At 31.0% G+C, this 27912-nt stretch overlaps 1 protein-coding gene across 5 annotated transcripts in view; it reads right to left on the bottom strand.

Annotated features, from left to right (window-relative positions):
- Window positions 1-27652, bottom strand: part of LOC126916139 (ubiquitin carboxyl-terminal hydrolase 16) — a 45938-nt gene extending 18286 nt beyond the window's left edge. For 2 of the 5 annotated variants that reach the window (XM_050721592.1, XM_050721594.1), the window contains exons 1-7: window positions 27395-27628; window positions 27134-27238; window positions 24437-24570; window positions 24173-24363; window positions 22228-22384; window positions 21869-22036; window positions 12254-12475 (exon numbers count right to left, since the gene is read on the bottom strand). In XM_050721592.1, the coding sequence (XP_050577549.1) occupies window positions 12254-12475; window positions 21869-22036; window positions 22228-22384; window positions 24173-24363; window positions 24437-24570; window positions 27134-27221 (960 nt within the window). In that variant the 5' untranslated portion in view covers window positions 27222-27238; window positions 27395-27628. Of the gene's footprint in view, window positions 1-12253; window positions 12476-21868; window positions 22037-22227; window positions 22385-24172; window positions 24364-24436; window positions 24571-27133; window positions 27239-27394 lie in introns of those variants that run through there. The other 3 variants (XM_050721593.1, XM_050721595.1, XM_050721597.1) reach the window with 3 other exon arrangements.
- Window positions 27653-27912: the final 260 nt, after the last annotated feature.

Genomic DNA, 27912 nt, shown 5'->3' with positions numbered 1-27912 from the left:
AAGCAGCGAATGTACCGACTATATTTGTGACTGTGTCACAGATACGCACATTTAGACAGGATTCAATATTAAAGACAGTTTGTGTGAATATTTCAGAAATTAAAACCAAATGGCTGTTACATGTATAGGAAAAAGTTATTCAGAACCATTCTCCTAACAACATATTAAAAAATCATCGAAATCGGTGAAGAGGACAAATTCTAAATAATTACATTTGAATTCTAAATATGATAATTGTATTAGAATCATTACGGACTATTAACCATCGCTGATGAAATATCAAAAACTAAGCGACCAAACCCGTCAACTCAAAAGTTATCAGTATCACAGGGACCGGTGAACGTTCATCAGACGTTCGCAAAATGTCTGATGCGAAAACAAAATAATACTATATGATGCAGATAGATCAAGATGATATACACTCGCATGACGTACATGCTAGCTACAAACAATTCATTACCTATCTTTTGCAGATGAAGTCGAGAATTGCTGAGATGAATAAGAAGTTGAGAAGTGTCCCGAAGAAAGAATTTCTTTTTGGTAGAAATCTCTCAGATAAAAGAGACGCAGGGTAGCAAGTTCGATAAAGAGATCAAATAATAACACCCTCTACATGCCGTTATCATCGATATACGATCAGAGTTACAACAAAATGAGAAAGTAGAACAATCCGAGATAAATGTAAGTAAAATGACGGGTAGATTAAATTCATTTGTAGACAATTAGCAAAAGATTTCGGACAACTTCGCCCCATGTTGCATTGTGGGATACAGAATACAGTTCGATAGAGAGGTTAGCTAGGAAAAACCGCCCCAAAATATGATAGATAGGTTACAGCACGAGAGGACTCAATAAGTGACAGATTACTAGAAAAAGTAATAATAGAATCTTATAGGGCAAGCAAACACCAACCAACTATTTCCTGGTCAAAAAAACCAGATGGATCATTACGTTTTATTCCGAATCTAAAAAAATTGAACAACTTCATCCAGACCTAGCATTTCAAAATAGACGACATAAGAACGGCGAAAAAGAAGCTAATTTCACTAGGCTGTTACATCAGAACAGCAGGTTTCGAGAATGCGTGCTACGCAATATTCATACATAAAAAGAGCCGAAAATGCCTTCGGTACGAGTAATTAGGACGATTCTTCCAATGTTATTTTTACTAAAATATTGAAACTTACCTGCAGTCACGAGAACTAATCTTGGTAGCTCTCCTAAATGATATCTTGTGCATTGTGGCCGATTACGTGGCATGTAATACAAACATCACAGAAACGGCAAAATTATTCCGATCTTTAGGTCTTAGGGCTAAGGAAAAAATAGCATTGTCCCGAATACTAGGTACAAATTTTGCGGACTGATGATCGACACGAGAGAGTTGGAATAGGGAAAAAAGACTTGAGACGAATCTAACATTATTCGCGGCAGAAAAGGTGTGCCTAGCAGTTGTATATGACTTAATGCACATTAAATCGTTGGAAAAGGAAAAGACATTGGTATTAATAACTTCAATTATAGGAAAAGCAATTCTCCCAAAAACAAATCAAACCGATTGGACCTTTGATCTACCTAACCCTATATTAACATTAACTTGGTGGATTAATTAATTACCCGGGGTAAGAAAAAGTATTAAAACAAATAAGTTCAGAATGGAAATATGCAAGCGTGTCAAATACGCTGTGGAAAGCAACAAATAGCTCCATCAACGCCTTCGGATTCTGGGCAGAAAATGAAAAGAAACTGCACATAAATTACAAGCAAATTTTTGCGATGAAGATAGTTTTAGGAAAATTGACAGATAATGTAAGAGAAGGTCAGATACTCTTAAAGATTGATAATACAACTGCAATAGCGTATGTAAACAGAATAAAGAGTGTACGCTGCCCGCATAAATAAAATTAGCGAGGGACATCTGGCAATAGGCAAAGGACAAGTACATCGTCTTTCTTGCATCGCACACAGCATCGGAAGGTAATAAGCAGACGGACTGCTGAGAATTATGAATGAGTATACCGAGTGAAAACACAACGAGCCTTTGATATTATCGCTAAAGGATTAGATGAACCACAAATGATTTATTTGCGTATAGAATGAATGTCAAATGCGAATTTTTCCTTTCTTAGAAACCAGACGCATTACAAATCGGCGTATTTACAGTAAGCTGGTCGAATCTGAAATTTTATGTATTCTGCCCTTCAGACAGATTCACAGAATGCTTCTAAAAATGAAGCAAAATAGAACAACAGACATTATCACCATCCCGGATTGGCCAAACCAATCGTAGTATTTATTTTTAGAATTGGCGGTAGGAGACCCAATAATTCTCGAGCCTGATATTTATTTACTTTTAACTTTATGCAGGAGGATAATGTATCCACAGCCGAGTCAACTGCGTTTGATTGCAATTACAGTATCGAAGAGGCTTTCCTAAGGAAGAATTACACTCAGAAGAAATCGGCATTTTACTAACATTTTGCTTATCTAGAGGAAACTACCATGAGACAGTACAGGTCAGTCCTATGGCATTTCTGGCAATTTTCTAGAGAGAATAGCCTTGATTTTCATTGGAGGAGACTGTAAGTTTTAGACGGGAAGGATCATTTGGTACACTACATAGATACAGATCATCCTAATTTAATCGCAATTATATGAAAAAGTCTCGTTCGAGACAGTCAGCAACTATTAATGGTTCATACGTTGTCACGCATGCACAATTATAGGCAGAAAGAATTCTCCCTATATTTACCAACATCTTTTTGCGAATATCTCGCAAAGACCGAGCGGCGGTTATATGTATAGGAAAAAGTTGTTCAAAATATTGATTTCTATAACATATCCAAAAAAGTTATCGAGATCTATGAGATGGATAACATATCGATGATTACCCTGACTTTCTTTGTATTTATGAGTGTTGTATATAATAACTTGGTTGATATGTTGAATCAAATTTGAGAAACTTATTAGTAATTATATGTAAATCTGTCACTATCCTAGATTCGATGATTTTTTAATCTTATCAGGGACATGAATCGGAGGGATTCTCCGATTTCGATGATTTTTTAATATGTTGTAGAAATCAATATTTTGAACAACTTTTTCCTATACATATAATCCCTGCTTGGCCTTAGTTTCCAAGATATTTATGAAAATATTTTTAACATCTTTTTACTTTGATGTACGTTGGATGCCGCTTAGATTTGAATTAAACTTATCTACGGACATGATTATATTATATGCCCTGACCACTATGGGTTTATATATCTCACATTTCAATATTTAAACACAAGGAGATGAGAAAAAATGTAATCTAGCTTACCTATTCGAGAGCATTCAGTAAATGACGAACTTTCTTCTACATCACATTTACATACTTGACCCGCGATGATTTTGTAGAACCTAAGAAACGATTTTTAGTAGGACAATCCTTAAATTCATTATTGCAGTTATTATTGGCCGGCCATCTCACGACAAATGGTTTAACGTATTTAACCCAAGCCTAAATCAATACAAATCATACTTGCTAGAAATTAAATAAGTTCTGATCTGATTTCAATCAATTTATGCCAAATTTGTGCCAAAAAGTTTGATGACCTATATTGGGTTAAGCGTAGATTAAATTTTTTATTATACACAAATTATTATACACAAATTAAATTTTTTATTATACACAACTAAAAATCTTATCTTCTCTCTCCCTGTGTTCACAGATTGAAACGCGAGATTATAAACTCATCGCAATCAGAGCATGTAATATAATCATGTCCGTAAACTAGTCTAACCCAAGCTTAAGCGGTATCCAATACACATCAAAGTAAAAATGTCAAAAATGTCGGAAACTATGGCTGAGCGATGGTTATATGTATAGGAAAATATTGTTTCAAATGTTGATTTCTGCAGCATATTCAAAAATCATCGAAATCGATGAAGTGAGCTTCTTCGTAAACAATTACTCTTTTTTTCTATACATGTAACTGCCACTCCATCTTAGTTCTTGAAATATTCGCAAAAATCTGTCGGTACCACTACAGTGAATTCTGCCTATACTTAATTGTGCATCTCTAGTAACGTGTGCGTTAGAATTGGTTGCCAATTGCCTCGCGGCCGAACTTAAAAAGCTAAAGCAAACCTAGCTTTTACACATTATATATTTACAGACTTTTTGTATAACATTGATAAAGATACAGTAATGAACTCTATAAACAATTATCACGCTTCTATATTACAACACAAGCTCACGCATCCGCACTCCTCTCAAAGGTCGAGAAGCGAGCGCTCCCTTTTCAATATTCGTGATCATTGCCGAAACTACTATCGGTTCGAACAAACGATATATCTTGCTTCTGGGAACATCTTTAGTGCGACAAATAACAACCTCATACACCGTTGTAACAATATGAACAAAGGATGGACGAGCTTGATTATTCCATGGATCTTTTGGACTACAGCCCCGTGCACATTAAAAATGATTGTCATTAATGTTCTTGGTTAGATTTGGATTAATCTTACAAATTTAGCCGCAGAGGAGAGGTCACCCATAGGTTTGAGTAATAAATAATAACATAACTACCAGTAACATTATATTGCCATTATTTGCAAATTGGGAACATTTTAGCCATGATATCAGAATTTAGTTATTCGACTTTAAAAATCAGACTATCGTCTGCAGCCTTACAGGGGAAGTTATAAATAATTATTTAGATTTGAAAAAAATATGCTACAAATATAATGAGATGAATGGTTAACGGATATACACAGATTGCCAAGAGGCGAAAGAAGTAGCGAACGTGTGTGCTATGCGTGTGATTGTGCCATAAATGTCATAAATACACACATATGGGCAGAATTCACTGTATTAGTACCGACAGTTTTCTGTAAATATCTCAAAAACTAAAATTTCAACAGAAACACGCAAAGGAAACAGTTGTTCCAAATGTTGATTTCTACAACACATTAAAAAAGATCATTGAAATTTAAAATAACGACAGTCACTATTTATCAATAATTACCGACTTGTACTATACTTCTGGAATGATGGATTATAGTCAGTTAAAAGTAAGTCATAACCAGTAGAACTCAACATATCTGATTCAACTGAATTCAAAATAATTAATTTTAGTAAATTAGTCAATGATAAATAGACGTAACTTGTACATAAATTGTACTAAGTTTTTCACTATTTTCACCATTACAATCCTGATATTGTGAAAACGAAAATGCTATATAATATGCTTTTTAATGTATCTTAATATTTTCTACAGCACAATTAAAAAAATAAATAAGATCCCTAAAATATGATTCTTTTGATTCGCTACGAAAATAAACTAATATTTTCATAATTTTCGTTACTGCTATTTGTTGTCCACATAATATGTATATAGAATAACGCTTTGTCGTTGTTTTTTTTTTATAAATGACTGTAAATGGATGGAAAATCGTGTATCGCATTGAAATAAAGACACTGTATAGTATTAGTATTAGTATCTTTACAAAATGTGAAACAAGCATTGAGCATTGATACTTTATACAAGACAATTAGACAAATTACAAAGACAAATTACAAGACAATTTATACAAGAGATCCCAAGGAAAAAGCACCCTGATCAGTCGGATCAGACTATTTCGATGTTCTATTGTTCCGACATCAAAAGCCGATCCCGCCTGTGTGTATGTGTGATCCGTTTGAAATTATTTGCTTAAAATACATCTTTTAATCACCATCTATAATACTGCATAGCACCAAATGGATATCGAAAGTTTCAAAATTCTGAAATTCGATTCAGGTGTCAGTCATTGACCTACATACAGACTTATCCACTTAACTCGGAACTCACGCTCGCGGAAACGTATGAAAAAGGCAAGAATATAACATGCATACTTATTGTTACAGTCAAATGTTGCTCACCATCTATGGGCTATTGTTAGAAGTATAATTAGACGAAAACATAGAGCGGTTTGGTAGTCGCCTAATGGCTTTAAATTTGACATCACAATAAGGAGAAGACGGTCGCTGAGAAAGCAAGCCACACCGACCCCCCTTATAAATTGTAAATAACATCATACCCCGAGAACCCCTTAAGAAATTTCTTATCAATTACCTAGACGTTTTTAACATGAAAACAGACTCACTAGCATGCACTAACTTAACCGAACATACAATCACACTCAAGACAGACAAACCTGTAAACATCAAATCTTATAGACTGCCCGAATGTCATAAAAAAGAAATTGAGACTCAAATGAACGACATGCTGAGCCAACGAATCATAGAACCATCGGGCAGTCCATATAACGCACCAATTTGAATAGTTCCAAAGAAATTAGATGTATCAGGTAAACAAATACGAAGAAAATTAAATATGAAGAAAATTAAACGAGCAAACAGATCAAGACGCGTATCCTTTGCCGAATTCGGACAAAAAACTCGATCACTTAGGTAAAGCTAAATTTTTCTAAGCCCTGGACCTCTCGTCAGGATTTCACCAGATACCCATGGTACAAAAATCTAAAAAATATACTGCATTTTCAACTCCACAAGGTCACTTCCACTATAATCGCATGCCCTCCGGACTCAAAAACGCACCGATAATGTACCAACGCATGATGGATACCGCGTTATGGGGATTAGTAGGAAATATCTGTTTCGTATACTTAGACGATATCATAATATTCGGAAGCAGTATCCAAGAGCACAACCGAAATCTAGCCATTGTATTAGACAGATTACAAAATTTAGGATTAAAGATACAACCGGATAAATGCGAATTTTTGAAACCAGAGTTAGAATATTTAGGACACGTAGTAACAAAAGGAGTAAAACCCAATCCCAAAAAGATTCAGGCCGTGAAAGATTTTAAAATACCGAAAACCGCGACTCACATAAAATCATTCTTAGAACTCATTAGGTATTACAGAAAATTTATACGAAATTTTTCTAAAATCGCGAAACCAATTGCAGACCTCACAAAAAAAGACACTTCATTCCACTGGACTGATAAACAACAACTTGCATTTGACACACTGAAACAAAAACTTTGTGAAGCTCCTGTACTGCAATACCCGGACTTTGAAAAAACATTCACATTAATAGCAGTCGCAAGTAACGAAGGATTAGGAGCAATACTCTCCCAAGACGGACATCCATGCTGTTACATATCCCGAACCTTGAACCCTCCTGAGAAAAACTATTCCACAACCGAGAAAAAGTTCCTAGCAATAGTATGGTCAATCAAAAGACTAAGGCAATACCTACTTGGTAGAAAATTTAAGATTCAAAGTAATCATCAAGCTTTAAAATGGTTAAAAAATGTTAAGGATCGCTCATCGAGACTCATACGATAGCGCTTGAGGAGTATGATTATGAAATTGAATACTATCACCAATGAAGAAATCCAATCCGATCTAAAAAAAAAACCCGAACTATTATGACGAGTATAGCGATTAGAAAACCAATATCACCCCAGCTCCAATAACTCAAAAACCCAACAGACCACACTTTAAACAAATTACAAAGACCGAACTAGGAGACTTTAACGAACAGCATTGGTTCCATCAATTAACTAAACACTTTATTAAACGCCAAACTGGACACTTACATATAGGAATAAACGACAATAGCTTCAGCACATTGGTAAAGGTAAACATTCAACTCATGCTAAGTTTTCTAACAACCAGATTCCCCCAAATTAAACTAATATTTGGACAAGATCCGCCAGTAGACTACGATAACGAACACGATACTATGCGAAAATCATAACGAAATAGTAGAACACTTAGGTATACACCGCACCGTGAAACGAATACAAGAACACCATTACTAGACAAACCTAGAGCAAGACGTCACAGAATTTATACAGAACTCCGAAACCTGCCAACGAGAAAAATTAAACCGTATCAGGGTCAAAGTACAACCAATAATAACTTGTTTTTTTTTATTAACGTAGAGGAAATCCGCACGGACACCAGGCCGTTTCTGGGAGGAAGCGGCGTGGTGGTGCCGGACTCCAACCGACTAAAACCTTCACGTTGACCGTCCCGACTGCGATCGAGAGAGCCCCGGGAACCGATGTGAGCAACACACCGCCCCCCCGCGCATAAATTGCACCCCCTAATGGAGCGGTATGCGGTCACGTCACACCGCGCCTCGTCGCCGGAGCCACCATGCAAGGCAGTCTGGTTTCTCCACCTGCTTGGCGGAGCCAATAATAACTGACACACCCGTTGACCCTAATGATAAAATCACAATGGACATATTCGGACCTCTCACCAAAACCAAAAAAGCCAACCAATTTATTCTATCTATCCAAGATCAATTAACCAAATATCTCGTACTCATACCTTTAAAAGATCAAACAGCCAATTCGATCATTAACGAACCTTTTGATCACTATGTGTACATATTTTCCGCACCGAAAAGTATTCTTACGAACATGGGACGAAACTTTGTATGTAAACTGATGGATACATTTGAAAAGGTTTTCAAAATTCGACACATAAAAACTACTTCTTTGCACCCGCAATCTAACGGATCTCTCGAACGAACACATGTTGTAGTAAAAGATCATATTCGAACTTGTATAACCGACCGACAAAACGATTGGAACGAAAATTTAAAACTAATATGCATGGGATATAATACTTCAGTACACGAAACGACCAGATATACCCCATTTGAACTAACATTTGGAAGACAAGCTAACATGCCATCCTCAATATCAAACAACCCCACCCTAACTAAAGATCAATTATTTAACCTCTGGAAAAATCGACGTAACGCCTATATAGCAAAAGCAAGACAAATCACTGAATCAAACAAAAAGCGATATCAAAGAGATCAAATTCAAAAAATTATCAAAACACAAACGGTATTCCAAGTAAAAGATAAAGTATGGGTACATAACAATCACAAAACCAACAAACTAGACCACGAATGGCTAGGACCGGCAGAAATCCTCTCATCCAATCCACCCACTTATCTTATTGAATATTCCAATGGTCAAACGCAAAGAATCCACGGTAAAAGATTAAAGCCTTAAATTTTTCAGGAAGAAAACCATAACATGGATAATTCTATTCCTCGAATACATCCAAAGCGATCTAGTAGTAAGATCACTAAATTATGCCAACGTTTTCTTAGAACATATCGACGAAATTATCAACACTATCATATCAGGAAAACAATGAATGGAAAATAATACAAATTTATCCGATACCTTTCAAGCAAAACTCTGTATTTATCGTACCTGTAGTAGAAACTGACTTAATACTAACCAACTGAGAACAATACACCTTTGTCGATAGCCACTACTTAAACAAATATTGTAAACGAACGGCCATTATCCATATTTGTAAAAGAACTCAACCAAGCCACAATAGAATCAATTCACCTGAACGTAGAATAGAATTAATTAATAACCAACAAACAGTCAAAACTTGACCGACTGCTGTCTCCAAGCTGGAAGAATTGACGTCCGTATCTTTATAAACGGAAAACCATTATATTATTATTCCTATAAAAAATGTACAAATGTAAACTTTTCAAATGTCTACATCGATTACTTCCAAAAATGCATGTATCAAAACCCTACCGCTCACGTAAACAATATGCATCAAGTACCAACAGCACCAATTCATCCATCAGCCCATGGAACGGTCACTTTCCAAAACATTACCGAAAACGAAGATAACGGGATCATTCAAATCAGGCGACCCACCACAACCATACGCTTCAACGGAGCAAAGCAAATCTAACATTCATTCATCTACACAGCTATCGAAACAATAACCAAATAGTAATGGAACAGCCGCCTCTGAGATACACCAGACGACCCCTCCAGAGGGACTAAAGTCTAAGTCTGTTGTAACATTTTGAATCAATCTGTAGTAACACTTTGAAACGTCATTCTGTTGGATTTTCATAATAAATTCTATTACCATATACAAAGTTCAATTTATTCACCTTATTTGTGAAACGTTCGAATTGCGACACAAAGAGATCACCGGCGATCTATCATTTTCGTGATTTCTTGTGTCTCCTACGTGACATTAGCGTTGTCGAGAAAGTGTGGTCCCCGTGAGAGATTGCGTTCGATCCATAGTGACGAGAGTTGCAAATTAATTATCTAGTTGTCTTAATTATAATACGTTATTGTAATTAGTTCACGTTAAACAACCATCGTTTCCTGTTTAACCAACATCTGCTTAATCCATTTATTGTAAATAAACTAATTATAGTAAAGATCCTACACTATGAAAGCAGTTAAAGCAGACAAAATACAAGGAAGAAACAGGATTTAGATTTATCAGATAATACGGCTTTCAAAAAAAGAGAGCAATTCTAAATGCCATGCACATAATGATATAAAACGAAATTCTTCCTTTTACAAGGGTTACAAGGGAAGTTCGACAACCCGAAAATTAAAAAGATCATTCTATCTGTTTATTGCTGGTTGGATTAATGGGAAAGTACTACTGTAACGGGAATATCTATTTATATCTAGTTTATTTTACGATAATAAAGACACAAGAGATTATATATATCATTTAATATAATTAGTATAACTTAATTAATATAAACAATTTGCAGCTCAGCAAGACCTCACGATCTACACACGATGTACAACGATTTACATTACACCCTTCGATTTTGTGTGTTCAAATGTTTTGATGTTTCAAGTCATTTATATATTTGTAGAGAACTCTCCGAAGAATATTTACACAAGTGACATGAAAAAATAAAACTTCAGAAAATTATGTGTGGTAGCAGTAAATTTTAAAAGAAAGTCTTTTAATTTCTCACGTCCATAATATAGGCCATAAAAAACATTACAACTTTCAATTTAACCTTTTTCCTATGTCTTGTATAATTTCTTAAATATTTAAGATAATATAGAAAGCCAAAATTTCTTTGGGCAGTGTTTTCGCCCCTAATACAACAGGAGAAGAAGTTTTGTTACTAGTATCACATAGATTACATTTGTGCAAAGTACCAAATCTTTTTGGATTTTCAAATTGCCGAATTTTCCTTGTAATATATCTTTTCTTCTTGTTTCTCTTCTTCATCCGAAAGTATTGCTATTATAGCTAAATTAGTTGAAACGGCATTTTGTTGTATATACTCGTATAATGTCTGATTTCAAACGGATTAGTATATTTATCTCAGGTATATCCTAGACGGTTGCCGGTGAAGTATATAAATATTCGCGAATAAACACCCGGACATTGTTCGGGCACTGTTCGGACACGGAACGGACACGGTCTTAAATGGACCTTTAAACATGAGATTCACGAGAGTGAGCTCGGAGGAGTTTCCGCACTTTTAAGGAAATTCAATAAAATGCCACAGATACCATAACCCATTTATAAAGAAAGCTGAGTGAATGAAAAAGCCTGACACTGATAATACAAAAGATGGAAGCTATATTCCTTCTGGGATGCAGAGCTCCAAGCTTTGTAGTCTTCAACATATACACCAAGAACAAATAATAAAAGATGAAAGACTGGAAGGCAGAAGAAAATTCCATACTAATATCAAACAATTTCTTGTAAGAATATATTTTCTATAGTTTTCAGTTAAAAGAAATACCCTGCACATATATGCATCGATTCGCCATTACGTTAGTCACTAATCACACCTCAATATACAAATAATATAACGCTCTAGAACCGTAATAACACTGAGTTAATTTAAAAACTTTTAACTCAGAATCTAACACTATGAAGACACAAACAAAGTCTAATAACGTAACTTATCAAAATTATTATTTTCTTATATCTTTTTCCATGCTATTACATATTTGACAACGTGTTCCAGTTGATCACGTTGACGCGGATATGTCAAATCACTGAAATTTTAAATAATTTCGTTGGGTTTTTAACAATGTCACATGATGATTCCGAAAAATATGATAATATCATAAATAAGATACCATGCTCTTCTTCAGTGCATTATAACTATCAAATATTAACTTCTACAACATTGCAAAAATACCTTTTAGGGTATCTATAAAAAAAATAGCATAGTATTTACAAGAAAATTTAAAATCATAATGAAGAATCTATTTCATTACATTACTGTAATAATATTTAAGAATGAATAAAGAATTCGTAACAATATTATTTTTTGATGTAATAATGTTTTTTAACACAATTTTAATACTTTTAATTCTTTTTCTCTTATTCCGTTCTTAACATAATTCACTGCTGAAAACATTACTATATATAAGATGAAATAAAATAAATATATACTCACCCTGAGATCTTCATTTCGTACTATTTCTAGAAGATGTCTAAGAAGTTCATGCGAATCATGTTGTCCTCCATCCATACATTGCGTTGTTTTCTTTTTAAACGAGTTTAACAACTCTGATGGACGATAAGATTGACGTTCATCAGTATTTTGCATTTCTGTAAGTGTTTTGCATAAAATTGAGGTAAAACTGCCCCAACCTTCTAAAATACCCTCTATTGGTGGCTAAAAAATATTTTGTTAATAATATTTAAATAATTTATGTAATGGCAAGTTATTTATGGCATAATATTACTATAAACATATAATATCATTAAATGTATAAATATTATAATGCACATCTTGTAATATAAAAAGGACTTAATCCAATTGACAATTGTTACAAAATTATACATAGAACCATTTGAATAAGCTGCTTGCTTTTAACGATACAAAAAAACATATCGAGAAAATCTTACTTAATTTTAAAAGGAACATAATCTGCGATATTAGTATTTTATAGAAATGTAACAAATGACGAAACACTTATTCATTAAAGAAAGGAATGCTTCAGTACTTGCAAAAACATTATGTGCTTTTCTTATAATTATACATATAATTTTATGATTACAATCAAATCTGTTTTCAAATCTGTTTATCTGGAGCTCTTATATTTTTAATAATTATTCTATAATTTACATGCATACATTGTCTAATCTAAGATATAATTATATCTTTAAAAATTTCTCAGAGCATCTTAATTACTGGTGTAAAAAAATAAGTTGAAAATTTAGTGACGTTTTTTCATAAGAAGCTTCATCTTGGAATAAATAGATGTTGAAGATTCATCGAGAATACATACAAACATTTGAATGTACTGTATATACTAATTTACATTAATTTTTGTTACGATCATATGTACATATTTATAAACACTACTAACGGTGGCTTGATACCTACAATTTCTAAAATTTTTACTTACAAAAGCGATGCGGGAAAATAGATTTTCGAGATTAGATTTTTTCTCAAAACGTGTGCATAATTGATAGTGCAATGATTGATAAATTTTTTTTATCACTCAAATTACATCGATAATAAAATGGTGACAAAAAATAATATACCAACTACTTCCAGAAAGACGTTGTAAAGAGAAGGCTTTAATTAGATTTATATTAACAAGCATGTTTGAAGGAAATAAACTTATAACGGAAGTTTGATAGTTCAAAAATTTAGAAAAACTTGGAGCTCTGCAAAAAAATAGCTCAGGTAATACCAACGAAAGTACGAAGTTTTTCTGAAGCTGTTACACTGCACGAGTACGATAGAAATCTTCATGCATGTAATAATATAATAAAATTCTACTTGTGTGTATATTTACATGACCAAATAATTTTGATAATCCGATAAACTTTCATTCTTTTAAAGGAGCAAAAACTATTCCGCTACGTACATGGTGTGTATAGTAAAATCGCAATTATACATTGTGCGTTATGCGAAAGATATTTCTGTTTTAAAAAGAGTATCATTATTGTAACTTACGTAACCACCACAGTAAGCACAACCGTGCGAAATATGTACATATATTTTATTCTACTATCATAAAAGTATAACCATAACCGCACACATAACGCTTGCAAATTAGCAGTCTTAATGAATTCATAGTCGAAATTTCAGTGTCTCTGTCATATAGTATATACTTATAATAGTATATAATACAAGTATATACATATAATAAACTATCTATTTGAGTGTCATCAAAAATGAAAACTACAAAAAATAAAGGAAGAAAAGCTTTTCTCAAAAATTCTTTACATAGTATAGAGCATGGAAAATGTCAAAACTATAATCCCCTTTTCCACTTGTGATTAGTCGCACGCGACTCTCAATCATACAAAATCCATTGTTGAATACGGTATAATTCCTATACGCGCTGCCGCGTCTAAGGATGCGATGTCGCGAGACACGAAATTGTGCGAAGTCAAGATCAATTGCACGCGACTATGAAGTATATGAAATACATATATGTCATATCCACATCCAGAACAACTACATATGACTAAATGTCATTTTACGTCTTTTCAAGACGTTTTAATATATAATATTATCAACTTATATTGTTATGCATTATTATATAGTAGTAATATATAATAATATCATATTATAATAATATATAATATTATAATTTATAATACCTTAACATAAATAATTAATATTATAATGATGAGAAATTTTCTATCGTGATACTACACATACGTTTGGTTGTTAACATTCGACAGAAACTCCAGAGTTAATTATCTTATTTATGTCCTTCAGCTTTCCCAAAAAATTTTTTGTTCAGTACTAACAGTTTCCCGACATAACTAGGTTACTAACTTTTTATAAGGAATGATTTAATGGATTGATTAATATGTTAAAAAATTCATGGTTTCATTAAAAAAAATTAAGCTGACCTGTATTTGGCATCGCGCGCGATTAGCCGCAAGTGGAGAAGAGTTCTAGGTTCTAGTTACGCGTTATACAGCCGACAAACTAACCGACCGAACAACAGTTAAAATCACATAACTATGCGACGGTGTCCATATATATACATATGTATGTATGTACGTCAGTAGTACGTCACGAAATAGAAAACGATTGATGGCGGAGCGGCGAAGAAAGGCAATAAACCCGTTCACCAGCGCCGTGTCATGCGGAAATAAACATTTGAGAAAGTCGTACAGCGTGGCCACCCCACAGTGGGGTCCGCTTCATTTTCGTATCAGTCAGAGAACACTATTACAATAATGAAACTTTTTTATTTTTTATTTTTTGTTAATGAATGACTGAAGTGAAACCAAACACGACATTGTTATCGTGTTGTTTACGATAATGAGATATGAGCGAACCAATCGTATATAGGGTAGGGCATAATTTAACGTGATCAACGTTTTTATAGAAGGATGTGTAAAGAACGCATGAAGGTCAACTTCGTTTTTTTAGATGAAATTACATATATTTTTTACATACATTCATTCTTCGGAACATTCTATGTCAAATAGTGTTAAAGGACAATATTATCATTATTTTAAATGTATTTTTTTATATTATTATAAATTTAACGCTAAAAAAAATTGCTGAATGAAGATTTAACCGAACTGAAAATACGCGACGTTTGGCCGTGTCATAGAGCCATCGCTTTTCCTAACATTTCTTAAAAATGGTTAAGAACGGCGCCCCACCGGTTGATTTTCGGAATCTCAATCCTAACCGACGCTAGGCACAGTAGAAGCAGAAACTAGATCCCAAGCACGGTATTCAATACCAATTGAATCACGTCAAAAATTAACTCTTTAGATTTCTAGCTTATGATGCCTTATTAAGAGATTTAGAAATAAACAGGAAAATTATATTACTAATAATAATATAATATAAATTATATTACTGTATATACATATTTGTTTATTCGTATCTGTTTCAAGAAGCAATGCTTAACACGTGCCATCGCGCAAATATCACCAGTGCCTCCTACTTCAGTGAAGTTCTTTCTGCAAAAATCAGTAAATTTGTAAACTCAATATCTCAAGAACTAATTAAAGTTAGTCGTATATATAGAGAGTTAGTGAATTGTTTTTAAGAAACACAATCAAATGATCTGAAGAATATGTTCCATGTAGAAAAATGAATTTGATCTTCTTCACTCGAAAAATAACTACGTAAAAAATATTTGCCTTCATCAAAAAATGTATGTCTTATGCCATATAATCTGCATATGAAAAACTTTTTATAACTGCAATAGTGTTATAAAATATGTAAAGAACTGTCCAGAGTTACCGTGGACACTCTGTATAAATATGTGATAAAAATTAATATCTCGTACACCATAACGTCTGAATGTAAGTAATGTTCCATTTTATATCGAAATGATCGTCAGAAAATGGTGTCTTTTATTAGTACGAAAATTGTATGTTTTTTTTTTAATCTTACAAATTTCTTATATTTAAAAAAGACGACATGATCAATGACATTCAATTCTATAAAAAGACAGCCCTTTCCAATGTTTATGCTAGTGAAGAGAATTTTTAAAAGTGAAAACGATTTTTCCAAACATTCCTGAGTACAAATTGTAAATGGTAGTCTGAAACCGTCTGTACTACCGGTCGCTTGCTTCTCACTCATAGAGCTGCTATATGGCGAATATTAATTTTAATTACTCGAAGGAAAACGAAAGAAACATAGCATATTATAATTACGTAAGATCACAGAAGATTACGAACTATTCGAATTTTTTACAATTTTTGTAACCATACATACTAAGGACTTCATCTATACATATAAAACTGACAATAAAAACAACAGTTTTACTATAATACCGAAAATCCAAATTCCAATTCATCTATATTTTGTAAAATTGTTTGAAGTTTATGAATATTCAATGAAATAACATTTTACAATTTACAATAATTTAATTTAAAAAAGCTATAAAAAATAATAAAAACTAATCAAAAGATTACAAAATTATACATATATTATTCAATAATGGATATTCAGCATAGCCGTTAAACTTTCAGGGTACCGACTTTTCATTTTCAGAGTTTCATTTTTAAAAAAAATTGGTTTATATTTCCCCACACATCCATCTATAAAAGCTAATCGCGTCAAATTATGTCCCCCTCTAAACCATCCAACTTTCATTTAAAACATATTTCATTAAAATCATCACATGCGCAATAATGGAAGTGATTTCAACTGTGTGTCCTATATAGACATTTTATCGCTCATTTTCATCGATGTTGGCTCGACAAAAATCAAGCTGGTCGCCTGCATGACATGCGAGCCTGCCGATCGTATCAAATATTAACCCTTTGAGTGCTGTGGGCGCATATAGGTGTCTGGCGAAAGCTATCGGTGTGGACTAAGGACATATATATACGTTTTCTGTAAGTGCCCGGCATGGACTAAGGACGCATGTATGGATGTATCAATTTTTCCGAACACCTACGCAGGAGTAATACTATTACGTTTGTGTGAAATAAATATAAATGCATTTCTTACGGCAGTAAACAAATGCCAATAGTGGCTCGTTATTGTTGAAGTGGTCACCACTTGTAAGAAAACTCTACATCTGGTTTTTTTAGTTTCCTCAAGCACTGAATTTTTCACACACAACTAAATTATTAACTTGTGTTATATTTATTAAATTTAGTTTTCTAGTTTATTGTTTTCTAGTTTATTACCCAAATTCTAGTTAACTGTAAATTTCAATGTTTATAATAAATAATTAAAAATAACTAAAAAATAACGCTCTTGAATCATTTAATCTCGTGCAAAAGAATTACTATAACTTATTACGATTTTCACTTTGAATAGTCAATCAACAGAGTTCAGTCTAACGAAAAAGTATTCAGTATTTTAAGGGTTTTAAAACCCTTTGAGTGCTGAATACTCGCGGCCTATGCCGTCCGTACGGACGGCGCGTATCTAGCGCTGACGATCGCTGTGGACAGAATACTTTTTCGTTAGACTGAACTCTGTTGATTGACTATTCAAAGTGAAAATCGTAATAAGTTATAGTAATTCCTTTGCACGAGATTAAATGATTCAAGAGCGTTATTTTTTAGTTATTTTTAATTATTTATTATAAACATTGAAATTTACAGTTAACTAGAATTTGGATAATAAACTAGAAAATAATAAATTAGAAAACTAAATTTAGTAAATATAACACAAGTTAATAATTCAGTTGTGCGTGAAAAATTTCAAAACAATTATCCATACATAATCCGACATCGCATTTTCTGCATTCTCTTATTTTTCACACAGACAACACATTTTCTTCTTGATAATTAGATGCGACTGTCCGCGAAACAGGTAGACAACTGTTATAACGAGGCATTATTGGCATTTGTTTACTGCCGTTACTAAGAAATCCATTTATATTTATCTCACACAAACGTAATAGTATTACTTCTGCGTAGGTGTTCGGAAAAATTGACAAACGCATATATGCATCCTTAGTCCATGCCGGGCACTTACAGAAAATGCATATATGTGTCCTTAGTCCACACCGATAGCTTTCGCCAGACGCACATTCGCGCCCATAGCACTCTAAGGGTTAACTAGAGTTAAGGCCCTACAAAAGGCCACTTTTACCTTCGTATCGGTGAAACAACACTAATCCAGAGGCAAAACATTTTTATTTTATATTTTTTCTTAATAAAAATTTCATTAATACATTGAAGAGATTTACATCATACATTGAAATCAAACATCATATTGTTATAAAATTTTATAGTAAATTTCATATAAAAATATGTGGGCTGTCGCATTACCCAATTTTATAACAATATCGTGTTTGTTGTCATTTTAATCAGGAAAACCTCACCAATATGTTAATGAAACTTTTATTAACAGAACATTAAAAATAAAAAATGTTCACTGTTGCATTAGTATTGGGCTCGCCGCTACAAAGCTGAAACTGTGCGACCCTCTCAAGTCAATATTTAGTATGATACTATCCATGTGATGCAATAAAGATGAAATGTCATACAATTCCAATGATAAATATAACAGCTATCATCGTACGAATGCCATGTAGAAGGTGCCCATTTAACACTAGGTTTTGCGGACATTTCGATTGCGTCAAAATGACGCGTATCCGTAGAGATGGGTATACCACATAGAAACAAAACTAGAAAACTTTGAAAAAAAATGAATTCTGATATATATTTGTCTCGTTAAATGGATAAAAGTCAGTATAAATGGTAGAAGAAAAATATAAACGACTCGTATAATTTACCTCACGAAATTCGAAATGCGTCAAAATGACGCGTCCCGTAAACCTATTGTTAAAATGTTGTGTCTGTTTCGTGTCGTTGATTAGTCGGTTTGTTAACTGTGCAATGTGCAACTAGGACCTAGCCTATAGCTATAAAAAATTAAGTATCAAAGGATTATAAAACTTTTAATTTAGCTGCTTTTCATATCACGTGCAGTTTCGTAAATATTCAAAACTGCACAAAAACTTGTATTTGTTTTGAAGAATGGTTTCATCTTTATTAAATGTTTACTTGCTGGAACTAAGAATGGTTTCATTATTAGCGTCATTTCTATAAACTTTCAAATTTTTCTGAATTTTCGAGTTATCGGATTTCTCTTGCTAACGCGATGCAAGTAGATGAAATGAAACTTAGACCATTTACTCTACAACTATTTTTGTAAAATTGATAACAGTTCAAAAATAAAAATCTATTTCAAAATTTATTGATCCTTTAATTTTGTTACTTAATATACAAAGTATGTAGATTAATCGGGATTTAAATCGATCCCTGCGAATATTTCCGAAACTCATCATGATACCGAAAAATATTTCAAACAAGAAGTGGTTTCAAGGGGAACATAATTTGATAACATTAGGCTTTTGTAGGTGGATACATAGAGGACGTATGAAGGTCAACTTCATAACTTTCAACTTTCATTAATGAAACCATGTATTCTTTAATACATTAATTGTTCCACCTTAGCTATTTTCTGCAAAGAGTTATTAACTTATTTATGTCGAGAAACCATTAGTTCAATAAATATTTTAACTTTTGTACAGCGAAACCTCTATATTCGTCACATATTTTCGGCAAGAAAATGTTACGATATTCATCCAAAAATCCAGTATTCATCACTAAAAATCTAGATTACTCTAGACCCGTACTGTTTGCCTTATGCAAATACATATTTTTTTAATATATTTTCTTGGCCTTAGCTATACATATATTGGTTTTATAATTTTTTTAATATCTTAATAATCTAATAATCTAAATAATCTTTAATAATCTAAATAGTATACTTCAAATAGACACTTGTTTCTCATTCGGCTGTTGCTAGCATTTTCTCAAGAGTTCCAATATTAGTACAAAAGAAGACTGTTGAGAACGTATCGTTGCTAACGTTGGGTGATCCAACGAACAATACTCCAAGGAGTAAGAATAAAAGGGGACGATGCGAGATGAACACGAACGAAAGACGAGACGAGAGATAAACAAAACATTTGAGCTTATTGTCACAAAATGCAGTTAGATTGAAATAACTAAAGTAATAAAAGAACTTAAGTTAACACTGAATACCAAGTGCAGCAGTAAAAAGATCATACGAGATAAGTTTAACAATTAAAACCATTTATTTAATTAATTAATTTTAATTTTTATAATACAAAAAGTTGATTCTATATTCATCCAATTTAATATTCGTTCGTTCTTCAGGAACAGATTAATGGTGATATATCCTTGTGGAAAATTATATATTATTTTATTTACTTATTTTTTATTATTTAAAAACTAAAAAATAAATGTAGAGAACAGTAAACATTATGAAATAAACTGCATTTTGTTCTGCAAATTAAGCAAGTGAAAAATAAAGACAAAGATGAGTCAAGAATTAGGCAAAAAGATTGAATAAAAAAAGACAACAAAATCTTACAGAAACAGAAAGGAATGAAATCAGTAACTATATATTCCATGAGGTTTCACTGTTTTCAGATTTGCTTTTTCCATATAAAAATTAAACTATCTGTTAAACTGAGACTATGCACGCACTAACAACAATTTGTCGCATTGGTTTATGAGTTTATATGGACATGCACGCATTTGACTACGCGACTGTAGGACGATTTCTTGTTATTAGAAGAAGAGGAAAAAATTAAACTTTTAATTGATGCAAGAAAGAGTGGCAAATTAGTGCTAATAATAATTTTGTGTATAAAATACCAAGATAGAAAACTAATGCATTTAAAAAAAACATATATGGTTCCACTAAAAAAAATAAGATTGTCCTCTATATGTTCTATACATTTCTATCTACAAAAAATTATTAATATCAAATAGTGAAACAGTTTAACTTTTATTCGAAGTATTTTCCACTATCATGAATAGAGTGCATTCGCACTTTTTATGCAAATTCATATTTTTCAGAATATAATTCAAAAAATAGAGAATTGAGTAGAGAAATTTCAATAGAGGATTGTTTTACGTACCAAACATCATAACAAACACTATACATTGGGTATTTTATATATTTCTTCATATTATACGCGTTGTATGCAATTTTGAACTTTCAAATTTCCTATAAATGCATGGAAATCTGCAGTCTAATCATGAATAGTTTCGGAGATATTCATAAGGATCGATTTAAATGAGACATCCTATATAATGTTAATATAAATACAATAATTATATGGAATAATATAAATAATTATATAGGATAATATAGAATAAACATAGAATTGCAAATAATTATTGCTCAGGAAACTAATTTTTTATGCTGGTAGCAACTAATTATAAATTAAAGATACATTTACTGCAAAGGTATCAGATACTATTAATTTAAATACAAAAAGTATATGCAAATCTTATTTCTACAAATATTATTGGATATAGCTCAGATTTATTTCAATACATTAAAAGAATGTAATTTAACTTATTTTGTACATGACTTGTTTAAAGTAATTATATTTTTCAAAAAAATTAAAAAAGTAATATTGTATATGATACAACCACGTTTATATGTTAAATTTGATTAAAAATTCATTAAAAGCATTTAATTCAATTTTCATTTTTATGTCTTGTTACATGTTATTTAGTGTATATTCATGGTATACATTTAAAAACAACTTACTAGATCAACTTCTTCTGAGTTATTAGCAAACTTATGTTTGCCCCCTGGTAAAATGAATTTTTGTCCAGGAAGACGCAAATCATCAAGAACTTTGACTAAGAAAGGTGTTTGTGCTAAACATTGCAGAACTGCATTAAAAAAGCAGGTGTTTCCCAAATTCATTAAACCCTAAAATAATATAGATTTGGATATTTTAATCATATACACATATTATGAGTTGCATCTACTTTTATCAAGTACATATCTAAATATTATTCTTACATAATTTCTTTATGTTTGTCAACGAATTGTATTGCAAATGACTTTTTTAATTTATTGAAATTCATTAAAATAATAACCGAAATTACCAAAATACATACCCCCACTTTAGGCAAATTGTATAAACCTTTTTCTTTATCTACTTTATTTATATCTACGGTTTCCTTTTGATATTGTGTCATTGATGGTTTAGTTTGTAATGAACTTTTTACTATGCTAGATCTTTTTATAAACTCCACTGTTTCTTGAAGCTTTTTTCTAAAAATTAAAAATTATTACTTAGTCTGTAGGTTTAAATCTAAAAAGTTAAAAAAAGTATATTACAGCGCAATTTTGAAATTATAACAAATGTTTTTATTACTTAATTACCTACACCATAGACGTTGCAAACAAAATTTCTTTAAATTTATTTTATAATCTAATCTTATTATTAAGTTTATTATGGTTATATGGTCAGGAAATATCTAAAAACCACTTGTAATATAATACCTTTTCTTTCAAAGCATTTCTTTAAACTTTATGATTGTAATTGAATACTAAAAATTATTAGAATACATATTTAATTTCTTAATTAGTATATATAGGTTATATAAAGGTTATATATGTATATATTAGGACATATAGGTCAAAAAAATATTATTGTAAATGTTGTTTAGTAATTTGGTAGAACATTAGGTAGTATAGATAATTTTTCTGTAAATATAGTAATGGGGATATATCAAAGTTAAACTAATTTTTTTAAATGAAACTCTGTATTTGTTTATTGTAATATAGTAACGTTTGTTAAAATAAATACAACTGCCTGATATCAATCTCAACTCTGTAGCTGACGTAACTGCATTGAGTAATCCTCATCAGGTTATATATACTATAAATAAAAATGGAACTTCTTATTTCTTCTTATCCGTCTTAGATTTATACCTTTAGTTTATAACTAGGAGTCAGTTCAAAAGGTGTCCTTCAGTGAGTCAGAAAGTCGAAGGGACAGTTTAAGCATTCCTTTAACCATTTATAACGTCGGTTTCTTAGCCGCCTTTAACATAAGAGCTCTTTCGACTTTTGGCTTACTAAGAGCAACTGACTGCTAGAAGCTAAAAATATAAATCTAATATGTATAAGAAGAAATAAGAAGTTCGATCTTTGATAATGGTTTTTATTTAGTTTACTTTTCCGTTTGCCGGGGTAAAATTGTGTAAGCGAAATTTCACTCATTCTCCAAAAAGATAGAAACCTAAAATTTTTAAGACTAAAAAGTAAAAAGAAAATATAGAAGTTAAAAAAATTAAAACAGATCACTTTTTAAAAAAATGTATTAGAAAAAAGAAAATAATTTTCTTAATCAATTATCAGTAATCAGGGCTCATATTAACTAATAGTTCTACAGTTTTCAGAATTTTAACAGTTCCAGAGATTCTCTATTTGATTATCTCAGATTCACGAATTGAGTCAAATATTCTACCATTTTTACCTCGTAATCGTTAGAGAATCATTTTCCTTGCCTTCGTTACAAATTTCGTTGTATATTATTATTACATTCAATTCTTTAATGATATTTGATTAATAAAAAATTTTCTTCCGTTTAGTACATTCTTAAATAAAAACCACATGTTTTTAATTTTTTTAGTTTATATGTTTTATTTATAGTGCTGAGGTATAAATCTAGCAATAAGATACATAAGGGAAAATAAAGAGCGCGATCATTACCTATAGCGTATAATCTAATCAGCGATGTACGATGTCGTTATTCGATGCAATCGCGCCAACTATCGATTTGCGTTGATGTAACGCCTTCAGATCTAATTTATGATATTTCACTATATTGTGAATAAAAAAATACAGAGTTCCATTAAAAAAATTAACTTGACTCTAATACTTATATGCTTTTGACTTATATACTTTCCGATAATTTCAATTCCTCGTGAGATATTCCAGTATAGTTATTCCAGTTAAACGAAGTAATATATATAGTATATTCAATTTTTTGGATTTTTTGTGCGTTTTGTATAATGTACATATATAAAGTAGTACATTTATTTTCATACATACCTACAGCCAATATTAATCTTTGTTTCACATTGAAAACACCAAACACTCCAATAAAGACTCTCAACTACCATAACATGACAATCACTATGTGGCTTCTTATAATGTTCCAATGCATGACCACATTCTTCTCTTCCACAACCTTGATATCCACATTGTAAACAAATCAGTACAGCTGAATTTGTTACACATTCCTGAAGTTTTATATATATTCACTTTAGAAATAACATTAAAAAGGAAAAAGGCTTTAAGTTTTTGAATGTATACCTTTTCATTGAGCTTTGATGAATTATTTTTGCATTTTTTGCATATTGAACATTCCAAACTAATTCCTACTTTATTGACACATTTCTTAATTTTATTAAAATTTACTGCCTTTGGTATATGTGGACATTTATTATCTATAAACATTAATGTATATATATTCCTTAATATTTTTGTAGAACTATTAACTAAATATACTACACTTAAGGATTTAACTTATTATATCATTATTAAATTTATTAATAAGTTCCTGCATAGTTCCTATCTGTTACTGTTTATTTTCTACAAATTCAATTTTTGAAAACATCTTATATATTTATTTTAAACTATGTATTTTCCATTATTATCTATGATAGTTCCTCATCTATGTATATAGATGATTATATCTCTGATGATTATATCATCTATGCATATAGATTATAGGGACTATACTACTAGATATTTCAAATGCTTATAGACTCTTTCTAAATATCTAATTATCCCTATAAAACTTATAAAATAAATAAAATTTACCCTATAAAAGAAATTAACGAAAATATTTCATTGTGTTAAGCACAATTTGTATTACCATATAAGTGGGTCAAATAAATATTTTTGTAGTTTATAAATTTTGAAGCTATATTATTTCAAAATGATAGTTAGGCCTTATCAGATGTCAATACTTTGTACATACCACTAGATCAGAGTTTTATTAGATAAGTTTTGTGCTCAAATCACCTATTATGTCGGCTTCCACTTAACGATATGACTAATATAATAAAGTTTCCAGATCATGTCACATGTGGCATACAACCAATAAAAGTTATGAATATTTGTTCAGATGATTTGCACTGGTGTATGCTTATTTATGAATGACATAAAAAACTTTTAATTACTACTTGAATCAAAAATTTATTTTTAATATAAAAGAATAGAATCAAAAAGCTTTCTGTACATACTTATGAGCACATAAAATAATATATAAGAACAATGTAACGATGCTACTGCACTAAACAATATTAAGTCAATATCATTTTCCTTAACAAAGGAAATAGATCTGAAATTAACTAAGCATAAAATTAATTCTAAAAATGTAAATTTCTATCCCTTTACATGAATTACTAATGGAATACAGAACAGAAATGAAAATACTTCAAGATGTTGCTAATATGTTAATATAAATATATATCAATATAGATATATATTAAGATAAAACTAAATCCTTCGAAGATTGAAAACATAGTGAACAACACACATCAATTGAAACTTCTCTATAGACAAACAATTTTAAAACTAATTATAAAATTGAATCAAAAACTAAAATTAATTAATATGATTGAAACTAAATATAGTAACAAAGTTGTATCTCAAATTATTTGTAGTATCATTCAAAAAGCAGATTATAATAAATGAATATAGAAGTGAAGAAACTCTTTTATTAGTAAATTAAATAAAAAGAAATGAATAGATTTTACAAAAATTCATATGAACAAATTATTAAATATAAGTAAATAATCAAATAGAAAAAAAATCTTTATTCAATCATAAAGCGTAGCGCTGGTAATATGAGTGCGGTTGAAATAATATAACCATCAATTTATAAAATTCAATATCTTTTTTACATTTTGAAACATCATCTGCATGACAGAGCACAAAAATCAAACCTCGATAGATTGTTTATCTTCCAGCAAGATAGCAACTTTATATAAATTATGAAGAAAGTTAAAAAGGAATTGTCCTGCAATATATTTAATCAGCTTTATATCCTTTAATCATCTGATTTCAGCCCAATTGGGCATTTGTGGGATGAATTAGGCAAATACATCAGAAATTGTAATACAGCAGCAAAGAACAATCAAAACAAATGTTAATAAAAAAATATAATAATGTTAAACCTGCAATGATAGCAAAATAAAATAAAAAGGAAGAGAGGTATTCAAAATCAAACATGTGGATCGTTAACTATCATAAAGAAAAGTAAACTTTTCATTTAATTTAAGTTAATGTATGTACACAAAGGTTTTTTTAATATAATTTTTGTTCAGTTATCACTTACATCTTACTTCGGTGTTAATAAAAGTCACAAATTCTTTATTTTTGTTGATATTATTGATTTTTAATATGTCAGTATCAAATAAATTTGAAAACTAAAATTTTAGTTTTATTCAAATAAATTTGAATAAAAATTCGAACAAGATATACCAAGATTATTTGATCTACTATGTATCAGTGTTATATTTATTTTAACATTGAAACATAGTTTCTAAGAACAAAGAAGTAGACAGAGATTGTGCAATAACCTAATATTATTACAATTTATTCAAATACATAATAAATGAATAATTTAATTAGTAAGAACAATATAAAGATGAACATAATTATTATATAATTAATAAGTACGAATATAAATATTATAAGAATGGATATTGCACAATCATTATACAAAACTAGTACATAATTTATCAATGTTTAAATTATACATTTTTCGATATTTATCATTATGTAGTCATTATGCCAAATAATTACATAATTTAATTATACTTTAATTATACTAAATATACTATACCAAATAACTAAATATTTACTAATTAATTCTTTAAGACTTAATTCTATTAACAAAACAAGTTAATATAATCTAACTTTTTGAAAATGAATATTTCCTTATTATGAAAATAAATAAGGGTTTTGCAACCAAAGTTTCTTAAAAAAATGAATTCTAACCTGTATTATTAGATTCGTTACACGAATCAGTTGAACATTCATATAACTCTCCATTTGCATCTGGTTGTCGATTACGTTTTTTACTCATCTCGATGTATTTTCAAACTGAAATGAATATAATTGTTAGAACTTTTAATTTTTGCCACTTAGTAATTTAGTAAACAAAAAAGCATGTGGGAATTTGGTTAGACTAGTTATTCTGGAAAATGTATACGATAATCCAAACAATTCCTAACATATAAACGTAATGCGTTTTTATACCTTATATTAAATCGTGGAATAACTTTTAAATTCACGAAATTTTATACTAATTATTCAAAACAAACTAAATACAAGCACAAAAACAAAATATTACCGTAACAATTACTATGCTTGCACAATCCATATACTGTGCGTATACTCTACTACGATCATATAAACAGGTCTCGACACTCGTATATTAAGGCCTAGGGAAAACCGTCCGAAAATTGAGTCATGATTAATTGTGAAAAATCAACATGGAAGGCAAGAAGGTTCTCGTTCTGCACATGCGTAACATGTTATAAACGTCTCAGACAGAGACAGAGATACTCTACTCATCTCTGTCTGTCTCGCAAAAATGCACATTTTATTGACCTACCATGTTAATTTTTTACGACTAGACACGACTCAATTTTCAGACGGTTTTCCCTAGTGACCGACAAGAGCTGTTTATAGGATCATATACAGTTTATAGGATCATTAATACCACCGCTAGTACCACTATTGTACTTTCGAAATATCCAATCACATAATTGCAA

The sequence above is a fragment of the Bombus affinis genome, chromosome 5 (assembly GCF_024516045.1).
Source record: "Bombus affinis isolate iyBomAffi1 chromosome 5, iyBomAffi1.2, whole genome shotgun sequence".
NCBI classification, from domain to species: Eukaryota; Metazoa; Arthropoda; class Insecta; order Hymenoptera; family Apidae; genus Bombus; species Bombus affinis.
The sequence above is the reverse complement of the archived record's forward strand: the minus strand, read 5'-3'. Positions and strand labels throughout refer to the sequence as shown.